At 39.8% G+C, this 18,605-nt stretch overlaps 1 protein-coding gene across 1 annotated transcript in view; it reads right to left on the reverse strand.

Annotated features, from left to right (window-relative positions):
* The window catches only part of SVEP1 (sushi, von Willebrand factor type A, EGF and pentraxin domain containing 1), a 470,252-nt gene that overhangs the window by 201,078 nt on the left and 250,569 nt on the right, over nucleotides 1-18,605 (reverse strand). The window contains exons 17-20 of the mRNA XM_088461305.1: nucleotides 15,016-15,177; nucleotides 9,053-9,214; nucleotides 7,996-8,157; nucleotides 3,146-3,237 (exon numbers count right to left, since the gene is read on the reverse strand). Of these exons, the coding sequence (XP_088317431.1) occupies nucleotides 3,146-3,237; nucleotides 7,996-8,157; nucleotides 9,053-9,214; nucleotides 15,016-15,177 (578 nt within the window). The remainder of the gene's footprint in view (nucleotides 1-3,145; nucleotides 3,238-7,995; nucleotides 8,158-9,052; nucleotides 9,215-15,015; nucleotides 15,178-18,605) is intronic.

The following is an 18,605-nucleotide window of genomic DNA, read 5'->3' on the forward strand; positions in this document are numbered from 1 at the left end:
TGATATATCATTAAGTAATTCACTGTCATTATTTAAAGAGTTTAAGTAAACAGTTGTGCACATGTATTGAGAATTGCCTCACTTAACACCTTAAGTAATGCTTTAATAAAGAGATGCTACTCAGTAGAGTCCCTGATAACCTCTCTGGCAATGTAGGCCCTCATTTAGGGCCCTGTAGACCCGCTTGCTATTGGCACACAGCAGTGGAAGGCATGGTTCGACTAGCATAAAATCTAAAAAGAGAGTTGCTAATCTCTTGCTGCAGCTCAGCCCTCCCCGAGGGACAGACATCAATAGAAGGTGACTAGAATCTATTCCTTCTCACCTCAAAGCCCCTCCTGTTCCATCACCTGCCTACCCCTTTATTCTGCCCCTTCCATCTCCTCTTCACTTGATCTCCACTCCACTTCGCTGTTCTGCTTACTGGTTATTGCAGAGATCACAGCAGATTGTTCACATATAGGTAAGTCTCTAGGATGTATAAGGCCTTATTAATGTCACCTGGAGGGGCATAATGTTATTTTGCTTAGATAACAATAACAATCTCCTTCTCTCCCCAGATTACATTAATACACTTCCTAAGTATCTGTACATATTAGTGATATTAGAAAATAGTTAATTCACTCTGGCGCTCAGTGTGTGTGACTTTCAGGCACTAGAGAATAAATGTGTGTTACATCATAACAAAATGTTTCCAACAGTAAAGATTTCTATGGTTAAATATAAAATAAAGTCATTTTATTATTCACTGAATGCTCTTTTGGTATTTTATTTACGTCAAATCAAAGTTTAGTGAGTTTTGTATCGTTATATTTTTCTTTTCTTTTTATTCACTTCTTTGAAGTTTCAGACTCTCAGGATATGATGTAGAAATAGAATAATAGAGGGACGTCTGCAAGTTTAAGCCACACCCGGGATCTAACATGAGAGTGGTTTATATTTTGGCACCTCTGACTCACCACTTCTGGTAAGCACACTTGCAAGGACTATTCACAATATGCCATTCATTGTTTTATCAGGTATATCAATTAAAGTGGGTGTTTTTAACTGTTAGTAAATTCCAAAAATATCACACGAGGTACGGCCCTCTATTGTATTCTCTTTCTCATATCCTGAGAGTCCGAAACTTCAAAGAAGTGAATAAAAAGAATAAAAAAAGAAAAATATAACATGATACAACACTCACTAAACTTCCATTTTAAGTAAGTAGAAAAAAAAACAAAAGGGCATACAGTGAATAATAAAGGAGAGAAATATACAGTTTGGATAAAGGACTTTATTTTAACCATAGAACTCTTTACAGTTATGTTAGGAACATTTTGTTATTATCTAATACGGATTTAATCTCCACTGCCCGAAAATCACGCACACTGAGCACCAGAGCGAATTAACTAACGTATTCTATTCCTGGAGAAGCACGCTTTCCCCATGTTTTTTTCACTAGGCTGCTAAGTGATATTGGATCACCAAATAGATATTTATATTTTATTATCCAGAATAGTGATTTTAGTATTATACGTTTACGTACACAATATAAGGCATTTTTGCAGCAATGAAGGGGGAGAAGGATAAACCAATATCTTGCAAAGGGCCTTATGTGGTCTTATTCTGGCTCTGATTTATTGTAGCTACCGGTACTTTACATTGAGCACGGATATTTAGCTTTGGCTATTTAAAGCCTCTTGCTCTGCTTTTTAAATGTCCCCATATGTCCTTGCTTAACTGACTTTCGAGAATATGGAGGAATATTAGTTAATGACCTTTACGTCCTCAGATCTTGTAAAATAGTACATCAGCAGAAGCCTTTTTAGAATTGTCAATATGGACATGCAGTGTGCACTAAGCTGTTACCACAAAGTGTCATTTATATCTGTTTTCCATTAGTGATAATAAATAATATCCAAAGTCAAATATGTATATATATATTTTATCTGTAATAAATCAATTTTAATAATTTCAGGATAAATCTCTTTTGACAACATATTCTAATCCTGCAATGCCAGCAAGTCCTTGTAGGCCCTCAGCACATAGATATTTAAGTGCAGTTCAAATCTAACAGAAAAATAAATAACATTTTTGTGATGTAGTAATATTGTGGTATTGTTTTATGTGAGTATAGCTGCTGGAGAGAATGAAATTTAATGGGGATAGAGTTTCACAATGGCACAAGCTGTTTCGCACAGGTTTAAAGTTCAGGCAATACAAACGTGGGCCACTATTGCTGCCATTCCACACTGTATTTGTACATTTTAATTTTGCAGAGTTTACAGTTGAAAAGCTGGGATAATGCTGGGAACACTTAAACGTGTTACATTTTGCAGCCAAATGAGAAATCAAGCAAATATTTTGTGAAACAGTTTTAAAAGTTTTGCTAATTTGTACCGCTGGCTTGGTTGGTGACTAAAGTATCTGTACATAGTATATGACAATTGTACATAACAAATAAGCAGTAGCATAATAATAACATTTTACACCTAATTAAAATAAAAATGTAAGTTATTAAAATATAATAAATATTACAATTAATATTTAGTATCTTTGAACATTCATCAATACATTTTTAAAAATACATCATCTGTAACATATACAGTATTGTATGTGGTATTTGATAGACATGTCAGGCTACGTTTCATTTTCATCCCTTGCTGTATCTTATTTTGACACACAGCTGCACAAGAGAATCTACGCTTGAAAAACTGAGCAAAATGTGGATTTAATAGTTAACTTTTTTGTTATAGCAGAAAGTATTGATGTGTTTCTTTGAAATGAATCCCAACATATTTTTGTCTTATGTCTTAGTAGAACAGTTTTATTTATATTTCAATCTTGTAGAATTGTACTTTGACTTTCGATGTTATTGCTTTTTGTCACATACAGCGTGCGTACATCATGTAGAATGTGTCTGAGCCCATTCCCTGTAAGACTATAGCCTATTGTTTTATTGAGCTTCACACCACTTATCATTGGAATTAAATCTAGAAGCTTTGCTTTAATATGAAAACATTGATTCAGGTAGAGAGGTTGCAGTTACATTAACGTTATGCATTAGTTGCTTAGCTTTGCTAATTTATTCAATAGTCTTTCTTTATCTGACTATACAGCTAGGCCATTAGAGGAACCACATTGCAACAAACTGTATCCTTGCCTGACTGCTGACTTTGTATTTGCTGTTGACATTTTGTGGAGAAATGGGAATCATTACACTTTCCTCTGCTGCCGAGAAGCTGGAGCCAAAACCTACAAAATAACATTATGAGAAACACATTATCAATCTTGTGATTCGTTATAACATCTGTGATTAAAGCAAAAATGGCAGCTTTCTTTAATAGGAACTTAAGAAAGGGGTGCTGTATTGCTAAACCACTGTTACTGCCAGTTGGCTGCTGTGCTACATTGTGGTCACACGCAGCTTCTGTCGTTCAGAACCACACATTCAATAGCATAGGCACTCATCTCAGAGTGCTGCAAATTCCCATGTGCCCACTTGCTAGCCATTTTGTGCTTTCCCACATACCATTTAGGTCAGCCACCGCATTAATGACTGTAAGAAAATGCTAATAAAAAAAAAACATTAAAGAACATCATCCAGCTCCATAGAATAGCCCAATACCAGCCCTATTGAAAAAAACCAGTATGTGAAACCAAGTCACCCAAGATCACAGCTACATACCCTTCTTTTAAATATCTTTAGTTGCTGACATGTGTATTGCAACATGTCTTGTGTGTTATCATCTAGGCCCACCTTTGCGCATTACAGTCCTCACCGTGGCTGGTAATGGAACTTCAATGTTATGTCATTTATTTTTAATGCTAGCAATCAGTATTAAGATAGCATCATCTTATACGTAGGACATTTTCATAGCTATTCATGGACAGGCAATATGCACATGTCACATATGCTGTATTGGTATCAGCTCAGATACCAACTGCAAATTACCAATTAGCAAGACGTGCATATATGTATTTGGTCTTTATACAATCTGAATGATTAACATTTCATTTGCATTTCATTTATATTAAATATCAGTAAGTGATTTCATATCCCCCTGCAATTCAGTGGTGTTTGCTCAGGCTGCTGTTCTGGTGTATTATCTGGGAAATTGCGGAAATGTGAAAGGGGCAATAAGTGGCCATCCAGCTGCTGTGGGACAACACATCCCAGCATGCACTGCCACAGGTTTGCTATCAGAGCATGCTAAAAATGTGGCAGAGCTTGCTGGAATGTATAGTTCAACAGCAGCTGGAGGCCCACTTATTGGCCACCCCTCTTTAGAGGTAGTTTCTTATGACCCCAGTTACACACTCTCAATGCAGACTACTGTTTGGCTATAGCACAAGGCAAAAGCTTTGTGTCATACCTTGACCTCAATCTAGAACCACAACACACCATTATGAATCAAATCCAACCCACCCACCCCCTCTAACTCAGATGTCTACATTTCGACCAAGTACAATATCAAGTGCTTCATTCATATTTATAAGGATTAATACAGCTTTAACAAGAGCATTAATTATTAATCAAGGGGGGAATGTATCAAACCTTGGAGAGAGATAAAGTGGAAAGAAAGGACCAACCAGCTCCTAACTATAATTTTTCAATCAAAGCCTGTAAAGTGACAGTTAGGAGCTGATTGATTGGTGCTTTATGTCTCTCCACTTTATCTCTCTTCATGGTTTGATACATCCCCCCCTTATGTATTAACATTTATCGTACGCCAGCATATTCCGTTGCACTTTACAATTGTGAACATAATAGAAAACAATACTGGGTAATAATAGATAGAAAGAGAGGTAAGTGGGCCCTGCTCACAATCTATAGGAAAATAGGAGTTTGATACTAGAGGTCAAGTGCTCTATATTGCATATTAGTTCAGCCAGATTGCATAGGTAATATGTGCTTATTGCCTTATGTGAGTCAGCAATATGATAAGCTTGCATGAAGACGTGACTTTTTAGGGAACGCTTTAAGGTTTGGAGGCTAGGGGAAAGTCTTGTTGTGCATCTGCACTGTATCCTTATGGAATGGAGGGCTTCCTCCTGTCTTAAATCATCTCTGGCTAGTTATCCTAATATATGGAAAGAGGACGCTGCTAGACTCAGGGGAAAAACATGGTCTAATGCCAGACAAATAGTATAAAGCTCAGGTGGAACTCTTTATAAAGCTGCTGGTTCGCTGGTTCCTGTGGATGGAGTGATGCTAGACAAGCTGGCCGGTTCATTAGAGAGATGAATTCTATTTGATTAGAGCTAGGAATCATCAAGAGGGTTTGTGTTATTATATCCTGTTTTGGATTTGGATAGGAGTCTAGAAATGGGTGGTCGATGGTCATTGTTAAAGTGACACTTGAATTGTATATTATTAATAATAATAATAATAATAATAATAATAATTATTATTATTATTTGGCATAGGATATATGGACTGGCCGGACACAGAATTGCCCTGTCATGCTGCTGACGTTAAAGTTAATGTCAATGATAACCCCCCAAAATAATCAGTGTATTTTATTCGCTTTGTTGTTGTGTCTATAATTGTATGAGTTATTGTGGCCTGTTTGAGACAGATAGTGGAATTGATTCTGAGTTGGACTGTGCTGCACGCAGTTGGCCAATGTTTTAGGTCTGCTCATGTGTCCCAGTCACACAGTGCATGTGTCCCAATTGACAGCGCTCAGAGATGCAGAGCAGAATCGGATGTACGGTCTGTGAATTTTAGTGGGCGTTCCTGCGAAGCAACAGGAGCTGGCTGAGCCACCCAGGGCATATTGTGGGCATGTCGCATAAAGTGGCTGCATCCAAAGACGCTGAACCACTCACACAGGAGGCCATACTCAGACTGAGAAATTGCAACTGCCATAGGGCTGGTGCAAGCTTCGATGATGCGACTGATGATGCGTCTAAAGATGCACAGAGACAGAAATGCAGTGTCTCAAGATGCTGCAGGTGGGCACTTCAGTTTTGTGAAAATTGCCAGCGCCATAAATAAAATGTAGAAGTGACTGCGGCAAAGACACATCCGCAACCGCATCTGCATCTGACTCGGGATCAGGCCTAGTATCTCAGCCAAAGGTAATTTTCTCCCAGAAGTCAATCCTTTCTTCACTAACAATAAAGCACTGGTGACTCCTAGCTACTGTACTGTGCCAACACACCATCATCATAGTACAGATGTAAGAATCTTCTTTTCCAGTACCAGCTACTGAGCCCTATTCCCAATTAGGTGGGCAAATCCCAAATGGTCACTGGGCAATTCTTCCACTATTACCTTTGTATTTTGTAACCACTCCCACATAGGTGGGAATTTTCTAAGGGCCACACTCTACGTTAGCAATAAGAAATAGTATACACAGCAGATAACATAAGTAGGATACTGTTTTTGGTACTTGTGTACTTTACGGACTCATTGCAGAGAGAAACCAAGTGTCCCACACTCGTTATTATTATCAATCATGGTAATGTCTAAATCCCCTTCACGGAGAGGACCCTGACGTCATCAGCCAGTGTCCAGCGTCATTCCCAGTGTCCAGCGTCATTCCCTACCATCCAAATGGGCATAGAGGGGGAATATAACCTTGTGGCGAGCGTAGTGAGCCACCGAGTCCGAATCGTGGCGAGAGCAGCAAGCAAGCAAGGGGACAACTTTCTTCTTTAGGTGGGAACAACTTTCGGTACTTGTGTACGTAGAGTACACAAGTACCATTTAAAACATTCATTGGGTTCTCTCTGCAATGAGTCTGTAAAGAACACAAGCACCTTGTTTTTTTACTACATGTTAAAAACCACATATATTATCGTCTTATGCAGTGTATCCACTAGATTATATAATGAATGATCGAACAATAATGATATTATCATTCAATCATTCATTATATTGGCCAGCGGATATGCCGTCAATGACCAGCGATGTGTGTTCCCACTGGTCGTTGACGACGTCGCTCATCGCCCACACCTGCTGTCCAACCTGATGATATTGTCAGTTGTGCAGGTTCGGGGATGAGGGAGGGTACTGGCACTGAACGATATATTGTTGAATGTGGGTGTTCAATGTCGTTAAGGACATTGAGCACACCACTGCCAGGGACACACTATATGATATTGCTCATGGAGTGAATCATGTAGTGGATATGCAGCATTAGATTACAAAATTGTTTGTTATTGCTTAAAATGTACAGTTTCTAAGGTTTCTATTCATGAAGCTGAAGAAGACTTCTATGCAGATGATGGAGACAGTCAATTTTACAAGTGGTCAAAAAGCATTATTTTTCACCGTTGGTTAATGCCATCAGCTAATGCCATACCTAGCTGTGGAAGACCAGATTAGCTAGAGAGTCTTTGCTGGATCACTCCCAGGACTGAAGCATATATTTTGTCAGGATAAGATATGCAGAGATAAGTAGTACACAGCCACTGGAGCATCAATAAAAACCGTCATCAACTATTATATTTATATTAATTATAAATGCTTCATCAATTAATACAATTATTTACTAGGACAGTGACAAATGTTTGCAAGAACATTTGCTCAAATCATAAATTCATTAATTCAATCAAGGCTTCATTTCTGGGTAGCCCTTTATCCACATATTGCTCATTCTTGGAATAAAATATACTGTACATCAATTGTCATTCTTACACACAGACCTCATTTCAACTTATACATTTGTCAGAAGCAAACTACTTTTTAAAATTTTGTCAAAATGAAGAATCTACTAAAATAGCAAAACATATCTTTGCTCTTATATTGTATTAATCATCATATTGTATTAATCATTTATAATTAATACAACAATTATTATAGCATAATAAATAGTCCAATTAATACTGGGAGCAATAATTTGGAAGACAATATACAGTAATACAAGCATAGCGTGTTAAAGACTTTATACCAATTCTGTAGCAATATTACACACTGTATTGTTCAGTTCCATACAAAACATGGTAACAAGCTCTTATAACACTGTCTCAGAATTCCAATGAGCACATAAGGCAGCTTACTTGAACAGTCTGTTATCGACCTGGCTCCAGTCATAGTCGTTGTTCCGTAAAATGGACATGACAGGCAATAAGATTTCCCCATTTCGGGCTGATAGTAGTCCCTGGGACAAGGATAGCATGGCACCAGTCCAGACCGAGAAAACTCACCAGCGTGGCAAGGTACTTTAATGTAAATACAAAAAGTTAATATTAAACACCCAAATGTTCGAACTATGTACAAAAGCTTATGAATATTAAATAAATCCCAAACATGAAAATAATAATTCTATAAAATATGATGTCCACCTTTAATAAATTTTTGTAATTGTGCTTTCAAATAATACATAAGCTAAAACCAAAATATTATCTATTAGTTCATTTAAAACATGATTGTTCTGACTGCTAGATATTCGTCAAATTTATCTATAGCCTTTATACAGTCTAACATTGAAGGCTTGAACATGCATATTATCTGACTGCAGGAGAGAAGGACATACCTGTATATAAGATATATAACCAACAATGAATGCAAAGTAAGGAGCAATGATCCCACCACTGGTTGGCCAGAGGTTTAAATAGTATATAAGTACTATAAGTACAGTATGATTCATGTGGGAAAAGCAGGAATGTTTTATTAGTGTTGTATTATTTAGACAATACACTCAATATAGCAACATGTTAACTCTTATAAGAAAGGTACAAACTAGTGCTACATTAGGTTTCAAGACAAGCAGAAGATGACATAGGGCAATGTAGAAATTTAGATCAAACCATGAAGAAACCAATCCCAAATCATGATTGAACAGTAAGCAAGTTTGAGGCCACTGAAACATCCTGATTTGACCAATATTGAACTTGCATTTACAGTGGTATAAAAAAAATGTGTCAAGATGAGGATTAAAAAGGGACAATCTGGTCCATCATCCTAGAATAAAAGCTTTACCTAAACCCGAGTATATCTCTTTATATCTAGATGTCTACAAATCCATATATATTCTGATATATGTTCATATTATCAATTTACATCTTTTTGTTTCTATTCTGTTGTGCTTAGTTTTTTTAATCTTTTGCAACAAACCTCCACATTCTGAAACATCCACAGATCCTCTTTTAACTGTTGACGTTCCCTTTGGACAGGAGACACAGGACTTAGATCCCATAACTGCTTGGTAAGTGCCGTGTGGACATGACTCACAAGTCTCAAGGCCATTTGAAGAGTAAGTTCCTGGTTTGCACTGAGCTGAAATCAGACACAAAGCATACTTATTATAGTTTGTCTAACAGAGCAATTATTCGTATTAATTGACTAGTACAGTATGTTGAATGTACATCTATGTTAATATTATAAGAACATTAAGTCTGTCTGTTTGTTCCAAGTTGGCGCAAAAACTACTGAAGTGATTTTCATGAAAACGTCATCATTTTGTAGTGGAAACTCCAATAAATAGCCTGCACTTTGTTTCATCTTGATCCGTTAAGTTAAAGCTGAGCAATAACAAAAAAATTATTGACATCGTCAAATCAAGAGATAGGTGTGGCACCATGCATGCAGCTGGTAAGGGTTGGGGGGAGAGATGCTTTGGGCCCGCGTTCACTTAAATAGGATAGGCTACATAGCCATCTGTGCACAGGGCACACAGAGACATTGGTGTGAGTGGTGGGTGAATAGGATAAGTTACATAGCAGTCTGTGCACAGGGCTCACTGGGCCTGATTCAGAGCCGGACACTCTGACCAGAGCGCTGGCTCTGAATCAGGGCCTCCTACCTAAAAATGGAGCGGCCTCCTGGCCGCTCGCATAGCTGTGGGTGACCACCCACAGCTTATGCGAGCGGCCAAAAAGATGGTCGTGATGGTTATGACCATCGCGACCATCGGGCATGCGACTAGACCCTGCGGTAGGGTCTCGCTGCCACAAGCCCAGGAGTGCTTTTGGCTCTATCAGAGCCAAAAGCACTCCCACTGACATCACTAGTGATGTCAGTGGGGCCATACCCAGACGGTAGGCGTTCCCATGGGAATGCCTCCGTCTGGGCAGCAACGCCCCCGACACGCCCACCAAAGGGGGTGTGCTGTCACTCACCATCGACAGCATGCCCCCTTTGGTGCGAGACCCATAGCGACAGCTTGGCTGTCACTATGCGGGTCTCGCGCATGCGCACAACGGAGCTCCCTCCATCGTGCGCATGCGCATTAGGGCACCATCGACCCGCTTGCGAGTGCTCAGCGCTCGCGAGCGGGTCTGAATTAGGCCCACAGTGACATTGGTGTGAGTGGAGGGTGAATAGTATAGGCTACATAGCAGTCTGTGCACAGGGCACACAGTGACATTGGTGTGAGTGGTGGATGAATAGGATAGGCTACATAGCAGTCTGTGCACAGGGCACACAGTGACATTGGTGTGACTGGTGGATGAATAGGATAGGCTACATAGCAGTCTGTGCACAGAGCACACAGTGACATTGGTGTGAGTGGTGGATGAATAGGTTAAGTTACATAGCAGTCTGTGCACAGGGCTCACAGGGACATTGGTGTGAGTGATGGGTGAATAGGATAGGCTACATAGCAGTCTGTGCACAGGGCACACAGTGACATTGGTGTGAGTGGTGGATGAATAGGATAGGCTACATAGCAGTCTGTGCACAGGGCTCACAGTGACATTGGTGTGAGTGGTGGGTGAATAGGATAGGCTACATAGCAGTCTGTGCACAGGGCACACAGTGACATTGGTGTGAGTGGTGGATGAATAGGATAGGCTATATAGCAGTCTGTGCACAGGGCACACAGTGACATTGGTGTGAGTGGTGGATGAATAGGATATGCTACATAGCAGTCTGTGCACAGGGCTCACAGTGACATTGGTGTGAGTGGTGGATGAATAGGATAGGCTACATAGCAGTCTGTGCACAGGGCACACAGTGACATTGGTGTGAGTGGTGGATGAATAGGATAGGCTATATAGCAGTCTGTGCACAGGGCACACAGTGACATTGGTGTGAGTGGTGGATGAATAGGATAGGCTACATAACAGTCTGTGCACAGGGCTCACAGTGACATTGGTGTGAGTGGTGGATGAATAGGATAGGCTATATAGCAGTCTGTGCACAGGGCACACAGTGACATTGGTGTGAGTGGTGGATGAATAGGATAGGCTACATAGCAGTCTGTGCACAGGGCTCACAGTGACATTGGTGTGAGTGGTGGGTGAATAGGATAGGCTACATTGCAGTCTGTGCACAGGGCTCACAGTGACATTGGTGTGAGTGATGGGTGAATAGGATAGGCTACATAGCAGTCTGTGCACAGGGCACACAGTGACATTGGTGTGAGTGGTGGATGAATAGGATAGGCTACATAGCAGTCTGTGCACAGGGCTCACAGTGACATTGGTGTGAGTGGTGGATGAATAGGATAGGCTACATAGCAGTCTGTGCACAGGGCTCACAGGGACATTGGTGTGAGTGATGGGTGAATAGGATAGGCTACATAGCAGTCTGTGCACAGGGCACACAGTGACATTGGTGTGAGTGGTGGGTGAATAGTATAGGCTACATTGCAGTCTGTGCACAGGGCTCACAGTGACATTGGTGTGAGTGGTGGATGAATAGGATAGGCTATATAGCAGTCTGTGCACAGGGCACACAGTGACATTGGTGTGAGTGGTGGATGAATAGGATAGGCTACATAGCAGTCTGTGCACAGGGCTCACAGTGACATTGGTGTGAGTGGTGGATGAATAGGATAGGCTATATAGCAGTCTGTGCACAGGGCACACAGTGACATTGGTGTGAGTGGTGGATGAATAGGATAGGCTACATAGCAGTCTGTGCACAGGGCTCACAGTGACATTGGTGTGAGTGGTGGATGAATAGGATAGGCTACATAGCAGTCTGTGCACAGGGCTCACAGGGACATTGGTGTGAGTGATGGGTGAATAGGATAGGCTACATAGCAGTCTGTGCACAGGGCACACAGTGACATTGGTGTGAGTGGTGGATGAATAGGATAGGCTACATAGCAGTCTGTGCACAGGGCTCACAGTGACATTGGTGTGAGTGGTGGATGAATAGGATAGGCTACATAGCAGTCTGTGCACAGGGCTCACAGGGACATTGGTGTGAGTGATGGGTGAATAGGATAGGCTACATAGCAGTCTGTGCACAGGGCACACAGTGACATTGGTGTGAGTGGTGGATGAATAGGATAGGCTACATAGCAGTCTATGCACAGGGCACTCAGTGACATTGGCGTGGGTGGTGGATGAATAGGATAGGCTACATTGCAGTCTGTGCACAGGGCTCACAGTGACATTGGTGTGAGTGGTGGATGAATAGGAGAGGCTACATTGCAGTCTGTGCACAGGGCTCACAGTGACATTGGTGTGAGTGGTGGGTGAAGCTGCTGCTGCCACCACACTGTATAGCGTTGCTGGTCACATGGGCAACTCCCATGACAGGACCCCTATGCAAAGCAATACAACTAGAGCACCTCAAATAAAAAACATGCTGGCAGAAGCCTTGGGCAACAGCTAGTAATTAATAATATTTTGCTGCACACGAAAATGTAGACTACCTTAGGGAGGTGGGCGTTTTTCATCTCTGCAGTTTAGGAATAATGTTGCAAACAAAACCAAAACTTAAATCACCACTAAAGTGGAGGAAATATTTCACTTTATAACTTTATACCAGTTTTACGCTGTTGTCAATATTCTATGTTTCTGTGTTATATATTCTTTTATTTTTTTTTCTGCCACTTATAATGGAGTCAAACACAAATGAACAATAAGACAATGCATGCTTCATTTTCCAATGTGGCCAGCAATTTTGACTCAAAACATCAGTCACAGTGCTAAAACTCATTTAAAAGTATTACACAACTATTGGTTTTACTAATTATGCCTTAAATGCTATTAATTTACACCATAGCACTGTGTCATCTGTTTATGTCATGCTCGTCGCATTTAGAACAATTGAATAAATTAATTCAAGGACACAGTGAGATAAAACAATTAGTTGTGCTTTGTGGTAAGTCTGGTTCTTAACTTTCAGAGTTATATTCTTAAAATGGTGTTTTTTTTCTTCAGGAATCTAATTTTCCTTCTAATTTAAGGATAATATGTATTCGTTCACATTTAAATTTGCCTAACTTACATGCTGTTCTACCCATCTCTATAATATAACTGTATATGAAAATGTACATACCTGTACAACAAATAATATTAAAGAAAAAAAGACTCCTGGAGAAATGTAATAAATCCTGCTGACTCAATAATGTCAAAGCCGGTTTATTACAAATAATCCTCCAGATTTATCAAGCAACATTTTTCAAAACCGATGCATAATCACTCAAACAAGGAGCAAATATGGGTGGGTTAACAATAACCAATCAGATTGGCTGTTCTCATGCACTCACTGATCACAGCGCAGCCATCAATTTCAATGGTAATGACAGGCTCTACGACTGTCATTCACTGCGGGGTCCTTCAGGGGACAAGTTCAGCATCATTATATATGATTTTTTATTTAACCGAGCCATGGCATGGATGTTAGTGGAATGAAGAGAACCCTCCATTGGACTTTAAAGAGGATAAAAGAGGGAAAGTGTTGGGCAGTTTTTTCTTTCAATAAAAGACCTATCTATGGTGTGCGTGTCTGTCTTTTTTAGTTTTCTTACTTACAGGTGCACTGCAGGTGACAGCGAGCCTGGCATGTTGGCACTTGTGGTTCTCTAGCACCAGCACATCCAGTCATTAACTGGGAATGACAGGGCTTGCTGGGACCTGTAGTGTGCCTGTGAGAAAATACAGTTATTCAAATATTATCTAATTTACTACCCTACACCCATCACTATTTGGGTAGGGTAAGAGCACTAATGCTATCAGCACAGGACTGTATCTCCCTACTATGACTTTTTGTAGTAATTTTGGGGGAAGCCACACTTTCTGTCCGATCCCCCCCAAATTTTGCTACTACCAGCCTAAGCTACAAGTGCTAACGATGGTTACCATGTTGGTGAGGCACCCCACAATCTTTCATTTTTCTTTCTTTAAATACAAAAACAGTGTATGGATCTCAGTGGTCCGTGCAGCACTATAAAAGCACTGCATTTCTTCTGTGGATTTGCAGTGGATCAGCCTCTTTGAAACCAATGGGGATTGATTCACAGTTTATCCAATCGGGTTTAAAGCACTTGCAAATCCGACACTTAGTACATTTTTCCCCTGGCCCAATTTAAGAAATTGAAAACAAAATGCATATAGTTTACATTCTTATTGCACTTTACAGTACATTTGTTATCATATCAGAGTAATATTTTTTTCCAATCAATTGCAATTGATCAACTGGACCATGTAAAGCCAACCAATGGAGGTGATCACTATGTACAGAGTATGTGCTGAACTACAGTTATCCTAGGTAGACTTTCACTGCTATTATTTTTTTGTAAAGGGTCCCTGACACCAGCTGCATGAAAAAGACAACTGGCATATTGACTACAACAGAGGGAAATTACAGGTCAGAAGAGGACAACTTATGATTGGATGAGACTGGTCAGCTCACATCCAATCACATGCCTTCCACTTTGAGCAACTGTGTCATGAATAAAATTAACAATCTCATTAAATGTAACGGCTACTGTAGGTTTTAAAGCTATTTTATTTAGCATTGCTTGCTCATACTCTTGCAAGTGAGGTTCAGAGTTGCTGACACCTGTAAAGCTGGCCACACACTAGACCAACTTTCAGCCAACCAGCCAACTAGTTGATTGGTTGGAATGAAAATCTGGTAAGGAATGAAAGCAAATCAGCAATTTACTCCCAAACGTAGGAAAATGGACAAAAACTGTTGTTTGAACAAATTGTTTAGATCAAACATTTAACAAACTTGTCTGACGATCATTTTCAATCAACTAGTTGGCTGGTTGGACAGATAATCTTTAGATGTGTGGCCAGCTTTAGGCTTTCTGGCAGAATTTGGTCAGTTAAAAAAAGGGTCCCTCAGTGAAGCTTAAGGTTATATTTTTATTTTGGTAATGATCTACAAACCTTTGCATTCAGATAGCCGCTTTGAATGTAGGTATTCAGTGTACGTGCTGTCAGGGCAACCTTTACAGTCCATCTGGCCCTCTTCATCCTGGTATGAACCAATCCAACAGCTTTCGCAAGTGTTGTGTTCCAGGGAATAAAATGTACCCTTTGGGCAGTTTACTGGGGGAATCAATGAAACAAGCAAATGATATGTAACCATGCCAAGTTTGATCTGAAAAGCTCAGAGCTGCAGGCTACCATTATGAAAACTCCTTTTTACAAAGCGCTAATTGCTGTTCTTGATCCAATACCTACTAATCACAATGAGAAATTCTCAGTGATTTTATAAATCTGTTGTTTATTGCTAAATAATAGCTGTCTATTGTAAGTTACAAAAGGAATAGTTCATGAAAAAGTACAAACGTTAGAAGATTACCACTGATTTATCTTAATCCTATAATGTGATTCAAGAGTACACAATTCACATTGATCAACAGTGCTATTTTCTAAAGAACAATATATATTCTTTAACTAGGACACTTCATAACTGAGCACAATGTAAACATTTACATAAGTTTATTTTTCAGTTGTTCTTTATGAGAATGAAGACTGTGACAAAAGAGTTTATTGAAATCATTAAAGACTTGAATTTGACAATAAAACATACAGAAAAGTACATTTATTATCATTAACAATGTATCAAAATCAATTTTAAGATACTGAAACATTCTTAATTTGTTTTGTGAGTGCATTGCACATATGTGGGAATAGTTCATGTGTGTGGCCAGTTCTAACATGTTAAATTATTTTTATATAATTTGTTGGGGGTTTTTTTCCAGTAATTTAAAGATACTGCAAGTTTAATGTAATGCTATACTTTGATTCTTTTATTTCTAACGATATCTGCCTGTACTAAAAGTAATAGACCTCTCATGACCTTCCTTCATGAATGTAACTAAAGGAGTGCAAAATGTGAGACAAATAATGGCCCTGTGAGACCAACACATGTGTACATGTGTTGTATTCTCTTATTTATAACATGTGAACATATGTTGTATTCTCTTATTTATAACATATGCACATATGTTGTATTCTCTTATTTATAACATATGCACATATGTTGTATTCTCTTATTTATAACATGTGCACATATGTTGTATTCTCTTATTTATAACATGTGCACATATGTTGTATTCTCTTATTTATAACATGTGCACATATGTTGTATTCTCTTGTTTATAACATGTGCACATATGTTTATATGTTATCACATGTTGACATCCATTCATATTAACCTTTTCAACCATAAATATACATTAATTGGAATAAAAAAAGAAGAAAATAAATAAGTGGGTCCATCTGGATGAGGTGGGCGAGTTTATTTCTCCAACATCAGTGCAATGTTGTGTTCCAGAACGGTACATTGGGCCCACTGGCATCACAAGCTTTCCCTCACGCCCCATAGAGGTACAAGTGAAAGCTTGCAATGCTAGCACTACTGTAAGTGCCATACTGTATATGTGTGCAGCCAAGCACCATGGCGATGCCCTGTGACACTTAACATTGAATTGATTGTTTGACCTAATATAACAAGTGACGTGGACCTGATTCAAATTTGTACACAAGCTCGATGGTTTACGTACACATCCGATGGTGGGGCTTCTGCACATGTGCAGAGCTGGTCCCGTGTGATCGCTCGCAGTCTCCACTAAGCTGCAGCCTGATTGGCGACTGGGTCCGTTCAACAAAACGGAGGTGTACCGCCTCTGCTTGAGGGAATGCAGCAGTCAGGGTCTGATGCAGACTTCCTGGCCCCAGCAGCGTGAAATTCACCAGTCATCCTGTGTATCCCTAGGAGGCTGATGCTCATGTAAGTGATCCGATGGCTGCATCCTCGGATACAGCTGCGGATCACTGTAGCATGCAGGAGACGTCATTCTACTACAGATGACTCCTGCTGCTTTTGAAAATGTTGGCATCGCTGCGTCCAAAGATGCTAAATTCATCCACATCAGCATCAGGCCAATTAATCAAGTTAGATAATTCATGAAATCATCATCATCATCATTGTTTATGTGTATGGCGCCACAAATTCCACAGAGCCAAGCAAACAACATACAAATACTTCAGTCTACAGTAAATTAAGAATAAAAAGACATATCATACAGATACGAGTATGGATCTCACAGCCACAATGACAAGTAGCACAAAAGAAGTACAGATTCCATACATAGAAATGAACATAGCAAAATAAAATACATAAAGCATAATGCAGCATAGCACATAATAGGTACAAGCAGGGTAGACAGAACAAAGACAAAGGGGCTAATTCAGTATTGCGATTATCAGGAATCTGCTCGTGTGTAGGACCCATTCTGCTTATGTGCAGAAAGGATTCTGCGTGATCGCATGCAGCCCCTGCTATGCCTCTGCCTGACTGACAGGCAGAGGCATTTAAGGGGCAGTGTGGGGACGGCATTTAAGGGGCAGTGTGGGGAGCGGCCGGCGCTTCCGGAAATGGAAGCATGTCTATCCCATTTTCCGGGAGTGGCATGACCAAGGGAATCTGTCCACGGATGAAGTTTGCTGGCCTCACAAGCCAGCAACTGATGGTCTAGAGGGTTATCCCAGCCTGCATTCTCGGTCGCAGTGCCCTAATACAGCAGGGAGTGTCAGACATGTCTTGCTGCATTTGCATTTTTGCAAGGACGGAATTGGAAAGCTGCTTGCGTGCAGCTTTGCAATTCCGCCCCTACTGAATCACTACCCGAGCAGACATGAGATTAAGGGGTCTATTTACTAAGCAGTGTTAGGAGACAGAGTGAAAAGTGATAAGAAAGTGATAAGGTGCCAGTCAGCTCCCAACTGTCATTTTTCAAACACAGCCTGTGAGATGACAGTTGGGAGCTGATTGGCTGGCACCTTATCACTTTCCTATCACTTATCACTCTGTCTCTTAACACTGCTTAGTAAATAGACCCCTAAATACAGTGAGGGCGCTACTCATGCGAGTTTACAATCTAGATTATGGAGCAGTGTTTCCCAACCTCGGTCCTCAAGGCACATTATCAGTTCTGGTTTTAAGAATACCAGTATTTGAGCACAGGTGACATAATGACTACCTCATATTTATACTTATATCCTTAAAACCTGGACTGTTAGTGTGCTTTGAGAATGAAGCCTGGGAGACACTGTGTTAGAGGGATGTAATTCATTTGGCTTAGTTTGTCTGCACTAGGACATCACTGTTCAAATTCTATCCACATTTGAATATATCATTTAAGCTTATATAATGTACTGTAACCATGCGAACAGGTCCCTCTTTCCATTTTTTTCTGTTAATACCCATGTCTTGAATTTTTATACTATGTTTGTCCCTATTTGTAAAGTGCTACTGAGTATGTCAGTGCTATATAATTAAATGTTATTTGAAGATAATAATATATATTATATTTTTATGTAAAAATTATGCTTACAATTTTACATGTCCTTCAAAAGTAAATTGCTGCAAAAGTATACAGTATATCTGTTTATGCCACATACAGTTGTAGCAAGCTTCAAATTGTCTTTTAACACAAAAAAATAATAAGAAATAAAAGCATTGCAGC

This window comes from Taudactylus pleione, unplaced genomic scaffold, assembly GCF_031769625.1.
Source record: "Taudactylus pleione unplaced genomic scaffold, aTauple2 ptg001032l, whole genome shotgun sequence".
Classification (NCBI taxonomy): Eukaryota; Metazoa; Chordata; class Amphibia; order Anura; family Myobatrachidae; genus Taudactylus; species Taudactylus pleione.